Below are 16,127 nucleotides of genomic sequence, written 5' to 3' on the forward strand. Positions count from 1 at the left end.
CCTATGTTACTCACTTATTTCTAAGAGGCTGAGTCTTATTTTTGCAGGGGTGAGCACAAGTCCTGATAAAACTAGCTAATAATTCATCCTTTGCTGAGACAGGGACACAATCAAGATTAAAAATGCCATGCTGCTATTGCTCAGCATTAGGGCCAGGCAAAATGTTTGCAATGAACCTAGTGCCTAGGCTGGGGGTTCATTGTTTACATGGAGAAGGGGCAAAGTGGTCAGTGGGTTGGGGGTCTGAAAACCAGAAATAAGCTGAAATAAGGGTTTTTGACTCAGCTCTATTAATAGTTTTATGGTAGCACCTGGAGGTGCTAGGCACTATCCAAAAACATCGTATTAGGCACTTTACAAACAAAGAGACACCCCAAAGAGTGTAGTCTACTCTAAGCGAACCCTGATGAGAGCCCAAAGCTCGGCCTAGGTTCACCAATAGGATCGTCCAGCTTTAACTCCCTCCCCCACCTTTCCCAAGAGAGACTCCCCTTCCCCCATACAACACCTCACCCCCTTACCTTTGATGTCTTCTGAGTGGCCGGGCGACCCCCCACGCTTCTATTCCAGTGCCTCCTTGAGAGACAGCCAGCTCCTTCCCATCCTAGGAGCTTCAGGGAGTCACAGGTACTCACTCACCACCTGGGAGCTGCCTAGGAGACCCTCTGCCCTTGTCAAGCTTACAAGGAATCTTCTAGGAGGGGGAAAACCTCCCCCACCCTTCTGCCACCCTCCGTCAGGTGCTCTCCTGCTCCTTATAGCAGCACTGGGCATGGAAGCTGGGTTATAGGCTCCTCTGTAGGGAGAGTACAGGCCCCTGGGGTACTGCTCCCTTCCAGAGATCTTTAAAGAGGAGGCAGAGTCCAGGGGCGGCTCTGAGAACAGAGGGTGGGGGCTCAAGCAAGTTGTGACCTCAACAGGGCAGGGTGGTCTGCAAAGCTGGGCAAGAGCTTTTCAACACAACCAAAATCTGTGAAAACCCCAAGTACCTGCTGGTTTTGGTACGTGGCATCCCCCATTGGGTTGCATTGGCACCTCTGACTAGAGAACCAGGAGCAATTTAACTGCCTAACTCATTTCTAGCCTTGATGCTGTTTGCTTACGTGGTTGCATTTCATTCAGCACAGCCAATGACAAAGACTGGCTGCCTCCACCATTAAACAAGGGCAATTATGCTAGTCACTTTCACCTTCCAGCTCTAGTTAAAGTCCAGGGCAGTTGCTATGTGGACTCAGAATCATGCAAGGGAACTTTCTCTTAAACTAGATGACAAAAAAACTGTTTTCAGTGAAATAAAAGTTCTTAAAACACATTGCCATGATAACTAGCCCTTCCCCCAGCTCTCTGGAGCAGAGACCAATAGTTACTGCCCTCTGGCAAAGACGGGTCATTAGCCTTTTGTACCACTGAGCCATGTCACATGACTTGAACCAGCAAATAAAAAGAAGTCTCATCCCAGCTTTGTGTGTCTGACCTTTATTACATCCATTGGCTCCTCAGTGTTAGACGCTAACTGAGCTGACAATGATTTGGTGTGCAGTCTTTTTATTTTATGAAAAAATGAAAACTGATTCCCCGGCCTCTTTCTGTGCCCCCTTTTCCAATGGCAAAAATGAAAAAAAAAAAAGTAAAGAGCGTTTGGGGGAGGGACTGAGAATGTTTGGGGATGAAAAATAAGAAAATGGGGGATGAAAGCTTATGAGCAGCGCTTGTATTAAGCAGGGGTGTGGTGGGCTGAAGTTTTGAAAACTGTTTAAGGGATTGGGACTTCCAGCTTCCATTCAAAATGAATGGGAATTGGAAGAATAAAGCTATCTCCTAGATCCCTTGGGAACACAAGACAGCGACACTAAATTATTAAAATAAAGTAACTCCCCCAAAACTATACATTTCCGACATCACAAAGCTCCAGGCTGTGACCCAGCTAATTGCTAAGGGGACAAATAAATGATACAGTAGGTTTCTCAGGTTTTTTTTTTTAATAGTGAAAAAACATTTTGACATGATAGCGAAAAAGAAATATAAATGTATTCCATGATTCTTATTCCAGGTCTAATTGGTAGATTTCATTTGCAGGGATCAACCCAGTGTCCCAGGCATAGAGCATCTGATGAACAATTTGGGGAAGAATTAGAACTTATGAATACTTTCTCCACCTTCCAGTGTTAAATTCTTGCTAAAAAGCCTTATGAAATCCTAACTCCCTCCTGAAAACAAACACATTTCTTTGGTTCGTTGCATTCAGGCCCAGAACCTCAAAGTTATTTAGGTGTCTAACTCCTTAAGCACCTAAGTACCTTTGAGGCTCCGTGTAGTCCAACTCATTACTTCTATATTGTTAAAAGACTTTTTCCTCCCACGGACTACAGAGTAACTTGAGTAATTAACTGCATAATGCTGTCTCTGCTGCCCCCATGTGGCATTACAGGAAATAGTCAGAATTCCTGGGCCTTGGATGCCTGGTGTGTTCCCGTATCAAACTGTGATAAACATGCAATTATTCTCAAAACTGCAGCATGTAATTATCCCATTCTCAGCCGGTGGCAGATGGTTCATTAAGGTTCCAGTGCACCGTTGTGAACGGCAGGAATTTTTTTTAACATGCATTTTAAATCAAGTGAAGTATTTGCCATTTGAAAATGACACCGTTAAATGGGAGAACGTATTGACTGGCGATGGTGTTGTTCAGTGTCAGGGCGCTGGGTTGGGACTTAGGAGACCTAGGCTCTATTCCCAACTCTGACACTGGCCTGCTGGGTGACTTAGGGCAAGTCAACAGTGCCTCAGTTTCCCTATCTCTAAAATGAAGCTACTAATACTTGTCCCCCTGTGTGAAATACACGGATATCTATAAATAGAAAGTCCTAGATAGGAGCATGGCATTGCACTATTTACCTGCCAGCAATTCCTTCAGGTGGGGATAGTCACCCAGTCCTTCCCACACATGCAAGCCCCTCCATATGATTCACTTCTTCCACTGGGCTCACAAGAAGTGAATCTAACAAAGAACTGAAATAAAAAGGAAAAAACCCTCTGAGTTATTCCTTCCTCTGGCCCTCGCCGCCCGCCATTGCCTCGGCTTTGTTCTGGGCAGGGGCTGGCTTCGTTTTGCGACTTGTAATGCACCAAGCACTTTTGCACACGGTGCCGCATCCAGCTCCAAAGGGCAGCTTTGGCCCGCTCAATCACGACCCCCTAAAGGCATCTTGCATCTGTCAAGGGGTGTTGCTTTAAGGGGATCCATTCCATCGGACGTGAAGGGCCCCCATCGTTAAATGACCAAACGTTTGTTTTAAAGCAGTGCTTCTCAAACTTTTGTACTGGTGACCTCTTTCACATAGCAACCCTCTGAGTGCAGCCCCCAATTATCAATCAAAAACACTTGTTTATATATTTAACACCATTATAAATGCTGGAGGTAAAGTGGGGTTTGGGGTGGAGGCTGACAGCTCACGACCCCCCCATGTAATAACCTAGTGACCCTCCCAACCCCCAGTTCGAGAACCCTGGTTTTAAAGTGCGTGTATAGTGCAGGTGCTGGAGTGAGAGCCCTGACATCTGGGCTGCGCCTCCAGAGAACTTACACAGAGATGGTGCAGCCCAGGGGCACAGATAGTTTTAAACCACCTTTGCGCAGCTTGGCTTCTGCCTGAACTGTGGGCCAGTACAGCCCCTGGCATAAATAGGGCAGGCCTCAGAGCTTCTCTACCGAATAGCATTCTATTCTGCGTTCGATAGCCCAGAATGACCATCATCCCAGCACTGTGGCCATGCTCCCAGCATGGCTTTGCACTCAGGACGGCGAGAGGGAGCAGCACAGGACAGCACTACCTGCACTGGGGGAGTAATTCCCTGGGTTGTTGCAGCCCCCCCCCCCTTATAGCCACTATAGTGATATACAGGGATGTGTGCGGGACCCAAATCTGGCCCTGACATTTTCAATTTATGCATGTAACAGGCATCGCTATGCCTCAGCTCTGCTCCGTAAGGGCTCCCCACTCTGTGCAGATCCTTGCTCACTTGGGGTGAAATTTTGGCTTCTCCCCCGGCCAATGAGGGTGCTAATTATGGTACTTTTGTGCTGTGGCCATCTGCTCATGAAGAACTGGCCTATGACCACAAGCTCCTTTCACATCAGCTACTGAACAGCTGTCAGCTGGTAACCGTTTTCAGTCCTCACTGACCCTGTCTGAATTTGAACCAGTGACCAAGAAGTATCCCATTACCAGCCCCCAGTGATCTTCAGTATTCCTGTGGTCATGTCTGAAGATCACATTAATGAGAGTGGAGCTTCATGATGGGTAGAAATGTGACCTCAAAGACCTGCACTCCGACACATTTGCACATACTCTGCCAAAGGCCACACTTGCTTTGGCAATTCTGCCGTTGGTTTCATCATCGATGTGACTGCACCTGACAATGTACTGCCAAGGTAGGTGAACTTGTCCACTGCCTGGAGGGTTTGGCCATTCCCTGGGATAGTAGGCTCTACGTAAGGCTTTCCTGGTGCAGGCTGGTACATCACTTCTGTCTACCACTGTGCTATTACTGTACAACTTTAACCCTAAAACTATTAAAACTCTCTACACAATTTCTACAAGCAGGAATAACACTCTTAGCCAACTCAGGCCATGCGGCAGTAAGAGACAAATGGAGTGGCATCGATCCACACTCTCTCTTATATCCTCAGCTAAGAGCATGAGGAGACTCACTACGCATGTGCAGGTCAACGGACACTGCTAGAAAACACTTCCAGACTCAGGCAAATGGTGGGCATGTGCACCCTGCTGGTGGAATACACATAGGGACTGTGGGTGTCCCCCCTAAGGTGCCATCTGATGTACTGAGGTACCACTGAACCTGCCTGTTCCACCAGCCTGGGCTCCTTTACATTGTCCTGCCGACTACGCCGCTGTGACGGGTTGACCCCTCCCCCCGCCCCGGGTTGCTACCTGCGTGTGTGCTGGAAGAGGCTTGAGGGCCTGGCTCAGCAGGACGGGGTGGGGGGCAACCCATCACAGGGACCATCACTTGAAGAAGAATCTATGAGAACCCGTGGGCTTTAGCACAGCCCCACAGAGAGAGATGGTGCGGAATCCATCTGAGGGGAGAGGTCCTTCCTAAGGAATGACATTTCAGAGACGACCTTACCTGACGGAGGGACCCGCCACACACATTTTTTTTAGAAAGGATATTTAATGGTTTAACAGGAGGTTTCCATGAAACGTGTTCACATTCAGTATCCCGTAAAATCACACTGCATTATAATGTCCTAAAAACAGTCCCATTTTGCAAATCACTGTGAATACTTAAAAATGCAAACAGTAGATGGGCAAACACAAGGTGACCGTTTGCTTTTTTTTAAAAATTTGTCAGGATGCAATTGTGTCCTGTTCCCACTCTAGAAAAAGGCACCCAACATAGTTCCATGGGAGTCTGATCCAAGACTCCCATCGATTTTCCACTGGTATTTGCATCCAGCCCCAAGTGCGGGGAGAGGGGGAAATAGCAATGCTAGCTCAAGGAAGTCTGCAAACCAGCAGGTCTCCTCCCAGCAAAGATAAGATCTTTGTGATGGTGAAACACCAACAGTTCTATACAGTTAGGCTCCACATGAACCTTGCTGTAGCACTAGCCACCAGCTAATCACAGGAGGTGCAGACTAATGGGGCTGGTGCTTTCAAAACAAATGTGGTTGGTAATTTAGAAATCAATGGCCCATCAGTGCCTAGCAAGATAAAAAACAAAGTGGCTTCGCGGCTGTAGCTCAAGTGAACCAAAGGAGCCTCCTGCTGTGAAGGAAATGGGCCTCGTCAAGTACTGCTTCCTCTTTCATTGTGGTTCTCCAGCAGAAGCAGCCCTCACAGAGCCACCCAAGCTTGTCGATGACGATTTCCAGCCCATATTACATGCTAGTCCGTTCTGATCAAGGCGGGGGTTTTTTTTTTTTGTCCTCCTTCAGGAGCAGCCCCAGACTAGGATATGACCAGAGCGGCAGCAATGTTGCAAAGGTAAAGTGTTACAATATGAGCCCAAACGGATGCTGCAGCCTGCTTCCGAGTCCCTGTGTCATGCTATTAACCGAGGCCTGGCATTTGGGGAGAAGGGGGAGAGTGATTTTTGTGATGGCTTTTAATAAACTCTATGCTGCATGTGCCGGGCAGAGAAACATAACAACATGGACCAGCAGCTGCTGGCAAACCCACACCTTTAGGGTCCATTAACAGCTGCTGAATTACAGTAGCACCGCCATTTTGACAGCGCTTTGGGTGTGGAATTGTTTACCAGCTCTGGATCTAATTCAGTCCCTTTAGGTGCCCTCAGCTGCTCAGTGTACACCCAGGGAAATGGACTTAAGAACATAAGAATGGTCATACTGGGTCAGATCCATGGTCCACGTAGCCCAATATCCTGTCTCTGATGGCCAGTCACAGATGCTTCTGGCAGTTGGAGGCTTAGGGACACCCAGAACATGGGGTTGCATCCCTGATCAACTTGGCAAATAGCCACTGATGGACCTGTCCTCCATGAAGTTATCTAATTCTTTTTTGAACTCAGTTATACTTCTGGCCCTCACAACATCCCCTGGTAATGAGTTCCACAGGTTGACTGTGCGTTGTGTGAAGAAGGACTTCCTTATGTTGTTTTAAACCTGCAGCCTATTACTTTAATTGTGTGACCCTCAGTTCGTGTGTTATGTGAAGGGGCAAATAGCACTTACTTATTCACTTTCTACATATCAGTGATGACTTTATAGACCTCTAACATCTCTCCCCCCACTCACCTCTTTTCTAAGCTGAACAGTCCCAGTCTTGTATGGAAGTTGTTCCACCCCTCTAATCATTTCTGTTTCCCATCTCAACACCTTTTCCAATTTGAATATATCTCTTTTGTGATGGGGTGACCACAAGTGCATGCAGTATTCAAGGTGTGGGTGTACCACAGATTTATATAGCAGCATTATGATAGTTTCTGTTTTATTATCTATCCCTTTCCCAAGCTTTTTTGACTACTCCTGAACATCAAGCGGATGTTTTCAGAGAACTATCCACAATGACTCCAAGATCTCTGTCTTGAATGGTAACAGTTAATTTAGATCCCTATCATTTTGTATGGATAGTTGAGAATATGTTTTCCGTTGTGCATTACTTTGCACTTATCAATATTGAATTTCATCTGCCAGTTGGTTGCCCAGTCACCCAGTTTCGTGAGATCCCTTTGTAGCTCTTCACAGTCGGGTTTGGACTGAACTACCTTGAGTAACTTTGGATCGTCTGCAAACCTTTGCCGCCTCATTGTTTACCCCCTTTTCCAGATCATTTATGAATATGTTGAACAGCAACAGGTCCCAGTACAGACTCTTGGGGAGAACCTGCTATCTACCTCTCCTCTGTAAAAACCGTCTATTTATTCCTACCCTTTGTTTCCTATCTTTGAATCAGTTACCGATCCGTGAGATGCCCTTCCCTCTTATCCTGCCATTGCCTACTCTGCTGAAGAGCCTTTGGTAAGGGACTTACCACAGTAAAACCACCAAGAACTAAACAATCTGGTGCAACCGTGTGGACATTGCTCCCCGCAAGCCACACCATTCCCTGAAGCACTGAAAGAGTTAATATAACCCATTTAACACCACACCCACCCACTCACCCCAAAATGGCACCAAGTGTGTGAGAGTCACCATTTAGATTCCTTATCCAGCTTCCCGCTAGGCCACCAAAAGACACCAGCCTGTTCAGTGCCACCATAGTGGCTAGTCTGAAGAGAAGAGTTACTTGTCAGCGCGATCCACATGGGAAGGGGGAGAGAGAAAGGCCGATGATCAAAAGACTTCGGAAGAGATGTTTCATCATTTAAATGTATCTGGAAGTTAGAGGAAACTAGTGCTGCCTTTTTTTTTTTTTTTTTAAAATAAAGAGTCTCTTCCGGGAAATATCATTGAAGGGGCTCTTCGGTGGATTTTCAAGAGCAATTTTCAATGTTGATCTCAGTGGGAACAGAGTTAGGCCAGGTCTCAGCACTTTTGAAAATGGCTCCCTTAAAAGTGTTCTACTCTGAACATCAACATTGCGGGGTTCCATGTTGACTGTCTTTCACTGACTCCAGACTTAGGGCCAGTGGAAAAGTTCTAATTTTTAACACATTGTTTTGGGTTGAAAATTCAATTTTGATCCCAAACCCCACTTTCCCCCAGTGAAATAGTTGATCACAATTTTGGGGGAGTTTCTAAGCAATGTAATTCAACACCAAAGTTGCTCAGTTTACAGTTTAAAGGATTTTTAAAAATCTAGTTGCCCTTCAAGTTCTCCTTGGATCTGAGAGTCAAGCTGGTTCCTTCTTGCTCACATACCACCACCGGGAAGAAAGGGTTATTTATCTGTACAGTAATTGTTGTCCTTCAAGATGCGTTGTGTACATATACATTCCACCGATGGCAAGCGCACGTGCTTCCCAACTCGAGTACACTGAGGGCACACACTATCACTGCAACGTATAAAGTACACATCCACTCAGAGGAGAACCATGGGAGGGGCTCTCTATCACTAGTCTCCATGGCAGCAAAGGGGTGCTCACACCCAGCTAGCTCTAAAGTTTGTCTAAAATATGTGCGGGGGCGGGGGGCAGAGGGGAGAGAAGTTTTGTGAAGATTTCACTGAACATCTTTTGCTCTTTTTTTGCTCAGAATTCAAACAACATTTTTGATGGAACGTGTGAAATTTAAACCATTTCAACCAACCATAGGAGCCCCACATATGTACATCTATAATACACCTCCACTGAGTCAAGGGGACAGGTGTTGGTCCAGGAGCCAGACAGAACCCAACTTGACTCTCTGGTCCCATGTAGAGTTTGGGGACAGTTAGAAAACCATCTTTTTACTTGTGAACTGAGCAAACTGGATCTGTAAGTGAAGGAGAGACAAATTTTGTGATGTCATTTTTACGGAGCAAGATCCCCACTTTAAAACATTTAATCCCCTTCATTTTCCCTTAGTGTATTTCATGGTGCCAAATTAAACAGTGACAGTAGCATATAGAATAATTGATTCACAACTGATGGTATCATAATGGCGTCTGGCTGATATTAGAAGCCAGCCAAAAAGCAGAATATGCTATTTGAAAATATGTTTAAAACTAGCGCGTGCATCCACAATTCAAAGTTTAGTCCCTCACAGATCCTTCAAAGGAAGCCTTAAACGAATGTGATTTTTGTATCAATCACGAAATACATCTAGAATAGAATTTAGGGGAGCAGAAAAGTTAGATGCATGTGGATTACACTGGCTTCGTGTGTGTAACTGCATCTCAGCCGAACGACTGCACTCAGTGCTTATAACAGCCTGCTACTTGCTCAGAGCTGAAAGAGCTACTCTAGCTCGAGCAGTCAAGGCGTACGCTGAAGATAGGGGGATCGATACCTGCTGCTGACCACGGTATCTATGTTTGTGTGGCCAAGATTTAACAGAGAAGCCCTTACATTTAAACACCTGGAATCAAAGGTGACCTTCACGTCCTTTATAAAGGCAAATATGTTTCTGATCTATAGAAACTGGCATGGGTTAGCTTGACATCAGTTGGCAGCGTAGATTTGTTTGTGAAATGTACCACTTTGCAATCAAGCCCAGTGCAGTCAAGATGCCATTCTATCTCATACATCTGCTTGGATGCATATGTTACATTACTGAATGTCAGCACAGCTGTTGCATCTTTCCCATAGCCTTACACGGGGCTGCTTTTGTTCCTGGAATAACAACTGGGTTTCAACACTATCTGGTCTGTTTTCATGAAACCAGAGTCGCCTCTCAATGTATCCAGGCCGTCTCTACTTGGCAGTTCTTACACACCGTGAGTGTTACATCTCTATGGAACCTTTGTAACTAATATTCAGCAACGTCTTTATTCTTTAGCTGGTTGGGGGAATAAGAAGGTGCAGAACCCACAGTCCATTCTTAGACCTTTAACTAAAAAATAAAAATAAACCCAGTTCACTTCTCATGGAGAACTTGAAACCTTCGCTGCCATGTTCCTAGGCATGTTTGTTTCGGCTGTAACAGTGTAGCATGGTGTGATTCTATCCACCACCAGTCCCTGAAGCACCGTAACGTCTTCTTGTCCATGTTACTGGATGTCATAGTGCTGCGCAAGCCACTGCTGCTGTCCACACGCTTGCTAGCAGAAGGCTTGCTGAGAGTCTGAGTGCTGGGCGGGCCGAGAGGGAATCTGAGGAAGAGGTGCATGAGCAGACCTCGTAGCCATTTTCCGAACGGCTCTCGTCGTGCTGCCCTTGCTTGGAGTGCGCCCCAGTCCTGCTGCTCCCTGCCGAGTCTGGAGAATCAGACTGCATGTCACCGCACACCAGCCAGTCTCTGGCGATGGACTGAGGGTAACCAGGTTCTGGTTCCAGGTTATTGTCCAACACTTTCCAGTACTCCTTGCCCCTGAAGAAATAGGTTGCACCTGGAAAAAAAAAAAGACATGCAGGGTTAGCAGGCATGAGCTCTGGGAGGGGCTCTCAATCATTAGTCTCCATGGCAGCAAAGGGGTGGTCACACCCAGCTGGACACAGCAGTAACGGAAACATCCTGAGCTGATGGGAGCAGGTGCAACTCCACTAGGAGTAATGGAGTTTTTGTCCACTTGTACCTGTTCACGACAGCACAGTAGGCAGGGACATGTGCCAACTGTTTGTTTACAGGGTTGGCTTTAAGCGTATGCTACTACAGTGGCCAAGTCGGGGGGCGGGTCTGCCACATACACGACTCACCAGCCATGGTGCCAAAGGCCCAGTTATGGTGGGGGAAGAAGATGGGCAAGGCCTCACATGTCTAACTTGACAGAAGGGCCTATATGTTGATGTGCCCAGAGAGAATATGCTGAGGGTTTTGTGATGCCGCTGGCATATTCTTAAAGAGATAACCTCAAGGCCTTTAATCCACCGGGGACCTGGGAAGAGAAACTCCTATAATATACTGTGCTCCTGCGAGCCAGGCATTTCAAAAAGACACCTTAGCACAGAGGCCTCCTACGTCTTAGGCATCACTTAAGTCCCATGTTAAAGGATTAAGTGGTTCATAGGGCCTTGCACATGTACCACTGACAGACCCCGGTTGTTGGCGGGTGGGATCGAACCTGGGATCTCTGGTGCTAAATGCATGAGCCTCTACTGCATGAGCTAAAAGCCATATGGCCCTTAGCTAAGGCTGTGAAGCAGACTCATTAATCTCTCTAATGGTGTCCCTAGCCTCTGTCTGTCAGAGGGTGGAGATGGATGGCAGGAGAGAGATCACTTGATTATTGCCTGTTAGGTTCTCTCCCTCTGGGGCACCTGGCATTGGCCACTGTCGGTAGACAGGATACTGGGCTAGATGGACCTTTGGTCTGACCCGGTACGGCCTTTCTTATGTTCTTATGTTCTCTCTAAGTGGTCTCGGCGCCACTAGATGGGAGATAACACCACGCCCAGGAGGTGTAGTGGGTTGCACACAGACCTCTTGTCCAGGGGTAAATTTCATCCACGAACAGGTACATTTTGAATTCCCTGAACTCGCTCCATGCTGGTTAAGGACACCTGCCAATGGGAGTGATGAGCAATGCTCAAAAGCTTCCATGGTTCAGCCCGATAAGCCCCTGGAGATGTCCCTCTTCCCAGGTCGCTATTACATTGTTCGTTTGACATCTAAATCAAACCTGGAAGTGTCACTTTCTTGTAAGTAGTGCTTGTGCTGGAGGAAATGGATGGTTTTACGTCTCCACTAATGGAACTTCCCTCCCCTCCCCCAGGGAGATCAGGCCCCACACCAATAAATCTCATCCCCTACAAGGAGCTTTCTGACCCACTGCCAAACATTTACTTAAAAAACCAAAACTCTTTATATCTTATTAACTTATTTTTTTCCAACTCAAATTTCAACAAATACGGCACAAGACAAAACACCATATCCAACCCATCGCATGATACGGATCAAGCCAGACTACTGCCAAAACAGGATAGACTATTGCCTTTGCTTTGCCCTAATCAACCACCTTAGGAGGCCCCAGTCCTACAAGCTGCTCTAAATGATCCTTTTGTCTGTAGGAACCCCACTGATTTCTGCAGTGCAACTGACAAGATTGGGGCCTTTGGTTGTCTGTTTCTTAGGGCAGGAACTCTCTCTCACTACATGTTTGTACAGTGCCTAGCATGAACAGTTGCAATATGAGTGTAAAATGATAATAAATAATAAAGGCAGAAATCCAGAACATTTGCAGAGCACATGTAGGATTGGAAATAATTCTGAAGACTTCAAGAAAAAGAATAATGTTCATAGCAAACAATAGAACCTATTTGGCATCAGACAAGTATCAATGCCACTTCTATCATATATACGCAGCATGACACACAATAACTGATCTGGTTCGGTGCTCATTGTCTTTAGAGGTGGATGACTGCCATATTAAAAAAACTGAGTGCAGTGGAGGATGTGTATACTGCTTGCCTAGGGAATTTAATCTCATCATTCACAGAATTAAATTCATCCTGGTACTCCTAGCTATAATTTCTTGTCCTATGCTAAACAATTCCCCTCCCTTAGGGCCTCAGATGGGCGTGGGCTTGTGCAGCTGGCCTGCCCTACAGCTCACACTGCCATCCTATATTCTATTTTTAACACATTATCTGGTTGAGAGCTAGTGTGGGTACGTCTCCTAGAGCTGGGAGTGACACCCTCAGCCCGGAGTCTAGACATACCCCAGATTGGCAGTGCTGCAGCACTTTCAAGACAAAAATGCGAAGAATCTCCTATCCTATCAAAGCACCAGGGGAATGGGGGTAGCAGAACAGAGTTACCTTCACTGGAATTTGCCTAGGATGCTGGAACACATGCTCCACTTTTGCAAAAATGCCCTAAGATGTCCAAAGTGATCAGGAATTTATTGTTATATCCAAAGCCCCATGTCGCTTAATATCATGTGGCGCATTGGTTGGTATTGATACTAATGTAGGCGTACAGCACAGTTTTGACAGAGAGCAGAGTGTCCTCAACATATCTTACTGGGGTTTTACCTCTGAGGTCTCCCACCCAAGAAATGAGCTAGTTCAACTCTGCTAATTTCATCCAATCACAACCCAAGGTGGTATGTATGCCGTCAGACACATTGCAGCCCCTGGCCGGTGCAATACAGAACCCAGACTTGCCTACATCCTTGCATTTGCTTTACACATCAAGCAGTGACACATGTCCAGTTACTGAGCAACAACTTGCAAGACTGACCACAAGATTCTTGTGATAACAGCTCTGTCTCCCGTTGAGTAAAACTGCAGCATGGTGAGATTTCACAGCTGTAGTCACAAGGTCTCATGAGAACTCCAGTGATAATGGTGCATCACTGCTGGAATAGCGTGTTAAGTCCAGGCTACACTTTAAAAGTTTTACTGACATAATTATGTTGGTAAGGGATCTGATTTTTGTTTGCCAGAATAGTTATGCTGGTAAAAGCCCTATTGTAGATGCAGCTATACTGGGATAAGGCACTTTATATTGGTATCGCTTATTTTGCTTTACTGAAACAGAATACGCTACATGGGTAGAAATGCTTTTATACTAGTATAACAGTGTCTGCACTAAGGCCTTTGTTCTGACTCCAATTTAACTATGCTGGCCTAGTTAAAGCCACAACATTTCTAAGTAAAGACAAGGCCTTAGGTTAAAAAACAAAACCAAACCAAACTCTGCTAAGCTAGCACCGACTCACCATCTGACCATCTCATTGCGTCATCTAACGTGCTTGGAATGCCCTTCCACAAAGTGGTCTCGGAAGGATAGCCGGGATCCATCCTCCGCTCATGGTCGTCATAGCGCCAGTAGAGACTGTCCTTAAAGAAATAAGTCTTGTCATTGTGGGCCCAGGAAAAAGCAGCGTCGATGCCTCCCGGTGGCAAGCCAAAATCCGAAATTGGCCGAGGGTATCCTTCCTCCACGTTATTGTCTTTGAACACCCAGTATCTGTCTCCTGAGGAGAGGAAATAGGCATGTAGAAATATCAATTCTGCTTCAGGTTACACTCCATGATCTGCTGCTGTGACAATCCCTAGATCCTCGTCTTGTCATTGTGGGCCCAGGACATAGACATGTTGATTATGCTGCGTAGTCTGAGGCTAGTCATCTCTGGTTATGCCATTTAATTCCCCACCCCCTCATCCCCTTTGATTTCCACACAATAACTGTTTAATAGAAATAAAAAGTCACACACAGCTTTCGAGGGCCAATGGAGAAGTTCTGTCTGTAATTCAACTTTTAACACAAACGCACCTACGTACCACCTTTGTAGGTGACTCCCCCAAGTTTCTGTGCATTCATTCAGCTGGATTTGAAAGACCTGCACATGTGGTAGGAAGGGCACATGGCGTCTCGAGAGATCTATCTATCTTGGGTACTTATGTGGCCTCCATTAGCATAGTATTGGGCTGCTCTCCAGGAGGGGAATCCATACAGATCACGCTCTAGCACAGCTGCTCCTATGTGCACAGAGGGGACAAACTGCAAGCCCTGTGCTCAAAGGAGTGAATTTGGCCCAGGATCTATAATTGGACCTTTGGATTGTTTGCCTCTCTGATATTGTTCTTTCAATAGCTGTGTGGTTTGGCAGGGTCCTTGTGGAGTCCAACACGTCATGGTGGCCATTTTGGATTTCTCCATCTGAGAAAATAATGCTTCGGTAGTATGTGGGAGGCCTTAAAAGCTTTAATGGGTGCAGATGTGGGATCCATTACTGAGGATAATCCATTTCTGCAGCCTCACCTCTACAGTTCAGCACTTCTGAAATCAATAATTTACCACACGCAAAGTGGGACATTAGAGAGGCAAAAAGCAATTTCCAACTGAGAGAAGCTTAGCACAGCTGCTCCTTTTGGAATTATCCAGTAGGCCAGCTCCCTAAAAAGCACCACAGACCCAGTTTGAGTGCTGGGTGCAGTAATTACACAATGGAGAGACAGCCACAGTTTTGAGTGTGGGAAACTGCTAATTAGTTAAATTAGTTAAACTACTGGCAGCAGGAATAATACCAGGAATGAACAGGCCTGAGATACATTTAGTTCTTCCATGTGGGACATGAACCGAACCTAATGCCTAGTCACAAAGATGGAACATAGTTCACTGAATTATTGTAATGGATCAGTGCACTGCAGACAGAAACAGTTCTCAGCTAAATCACACGCAGCTGGGGACCAGGGCTAGAATCCTGGCTCTTCAGCTCCTAAACGCTTTGAGCTGAAGGAACTCTCCCCTTAGCTAACACTACTAGTAGGGCCCTTCTACAGCTTATCTACTACAACCTCACTCAGGCACTGATGCACACAGCCAGCAAATTCCTCCATGTGCCTCCAACAACACTGAATATTTCACATGCAAGATGCTCAGGGTAGGCCCTGTTAGGACAGAAGAATAAAAAATCCATCTTCTACTCAATGAAGTATAAAGGTAGGGTTACCATACGTCCGGATTTTCCCGGACATGTCCGGCTTTTTGGGCTCCAAATCCCCATCCGGGGGGAAATTCCCAAAAGCCGGACATGTCCGGGAAAATCAGGACATGCGGGCGGCGATGCTGGGCCGGGGGCGCCCAGCACCGGCGGGGCAGAGCGCCGGCGCTGCCGGGAGGCCGGGGGCTGGCGCTGCCAGGGGGCCAGCGGGGCTGAGCGCCGGCACTGCCGGGGGACCGGGGGCGCCGAGCGCCGTCGGGGCCAAGCGCCGGTGCTGCCGGGGGACCGGGGGCACCGAGCGCCGGCGGGGCCGAGCAATGGCGCTGCCGGGGGGCCAGCGGGGCTGAGCGCCGGCGTTGCCAGGGGACCGGGGGCGCCGAGCGCCGGCGGGGCTGAGCGCCGGCGCTGCCGGGGGCCCGGGGGCGCCGAGCGCCAGCGGGGCCGAGCAACGGCGCTGCCGGGGGGCCGGCGGGGCCGAGCGCTGGCGCTGCCGGGGGGGCCGAGCGCCGGCACTGCCGGGGGACCGGGGGGTACCGAACGCCGGTGCTGCCGGGGGGCCGGCGGGGCAGAGCGCCGGCGCTGCCGGGGGACCAGGGGCCAGCGGGGCCGAGCGCCGGCGCTGCCGGGGGGCCGGCGGGGCCGAGCGCCGGCGCTGCCGGGGGACTGGAG

At 47.5% G+C, this 16,127-nt stretch overlaps 1 protein-coding gene across 1 annotated transcript in view; it reads right to left on the reverse strand.

Moving 5' to 3' along the window:
- Positions 1-6,554: 6,554 nt before the first annotated feature.
- MMP17 (matrix metallopeptidase 17) overlaps positions 6,555-16,127 on the reverse strand; it is a 117,190-nt gene continuing 107,617 nt past the window's right edge. Inside the window, exons 9-10 of the mRNA XM_054007025.1 lie at positions 13,731-13,988; positions 6,555-10,457 (exon numbers count right to left, since the gene is read on the reverse strand). Coding sequence (XP_053863000.1) covers positions 10,129-10,457; positions 13,731-13,988 — 587 coding nt within the window. The 3' untranslated portion in view covers positions 6,555-10,128. The remainder of the gene's footprint in view (positions 10,458-13,730; positions 13,989-16,127) is intronic.

Source organism: Malaclemys terrapin, chromosome 16 (assembly GCF_027887155.1).
Source record: "Malaclemys terrapin pileata isolate rMalTer1 chromosome 16, rMalTer1.hap1, whole genome shotgun sequence".
NCBI lineage: Eukaryota > Metazoa > Chordata > Testudines > Emydidae > Malaclemys > Malaclemys terrapin.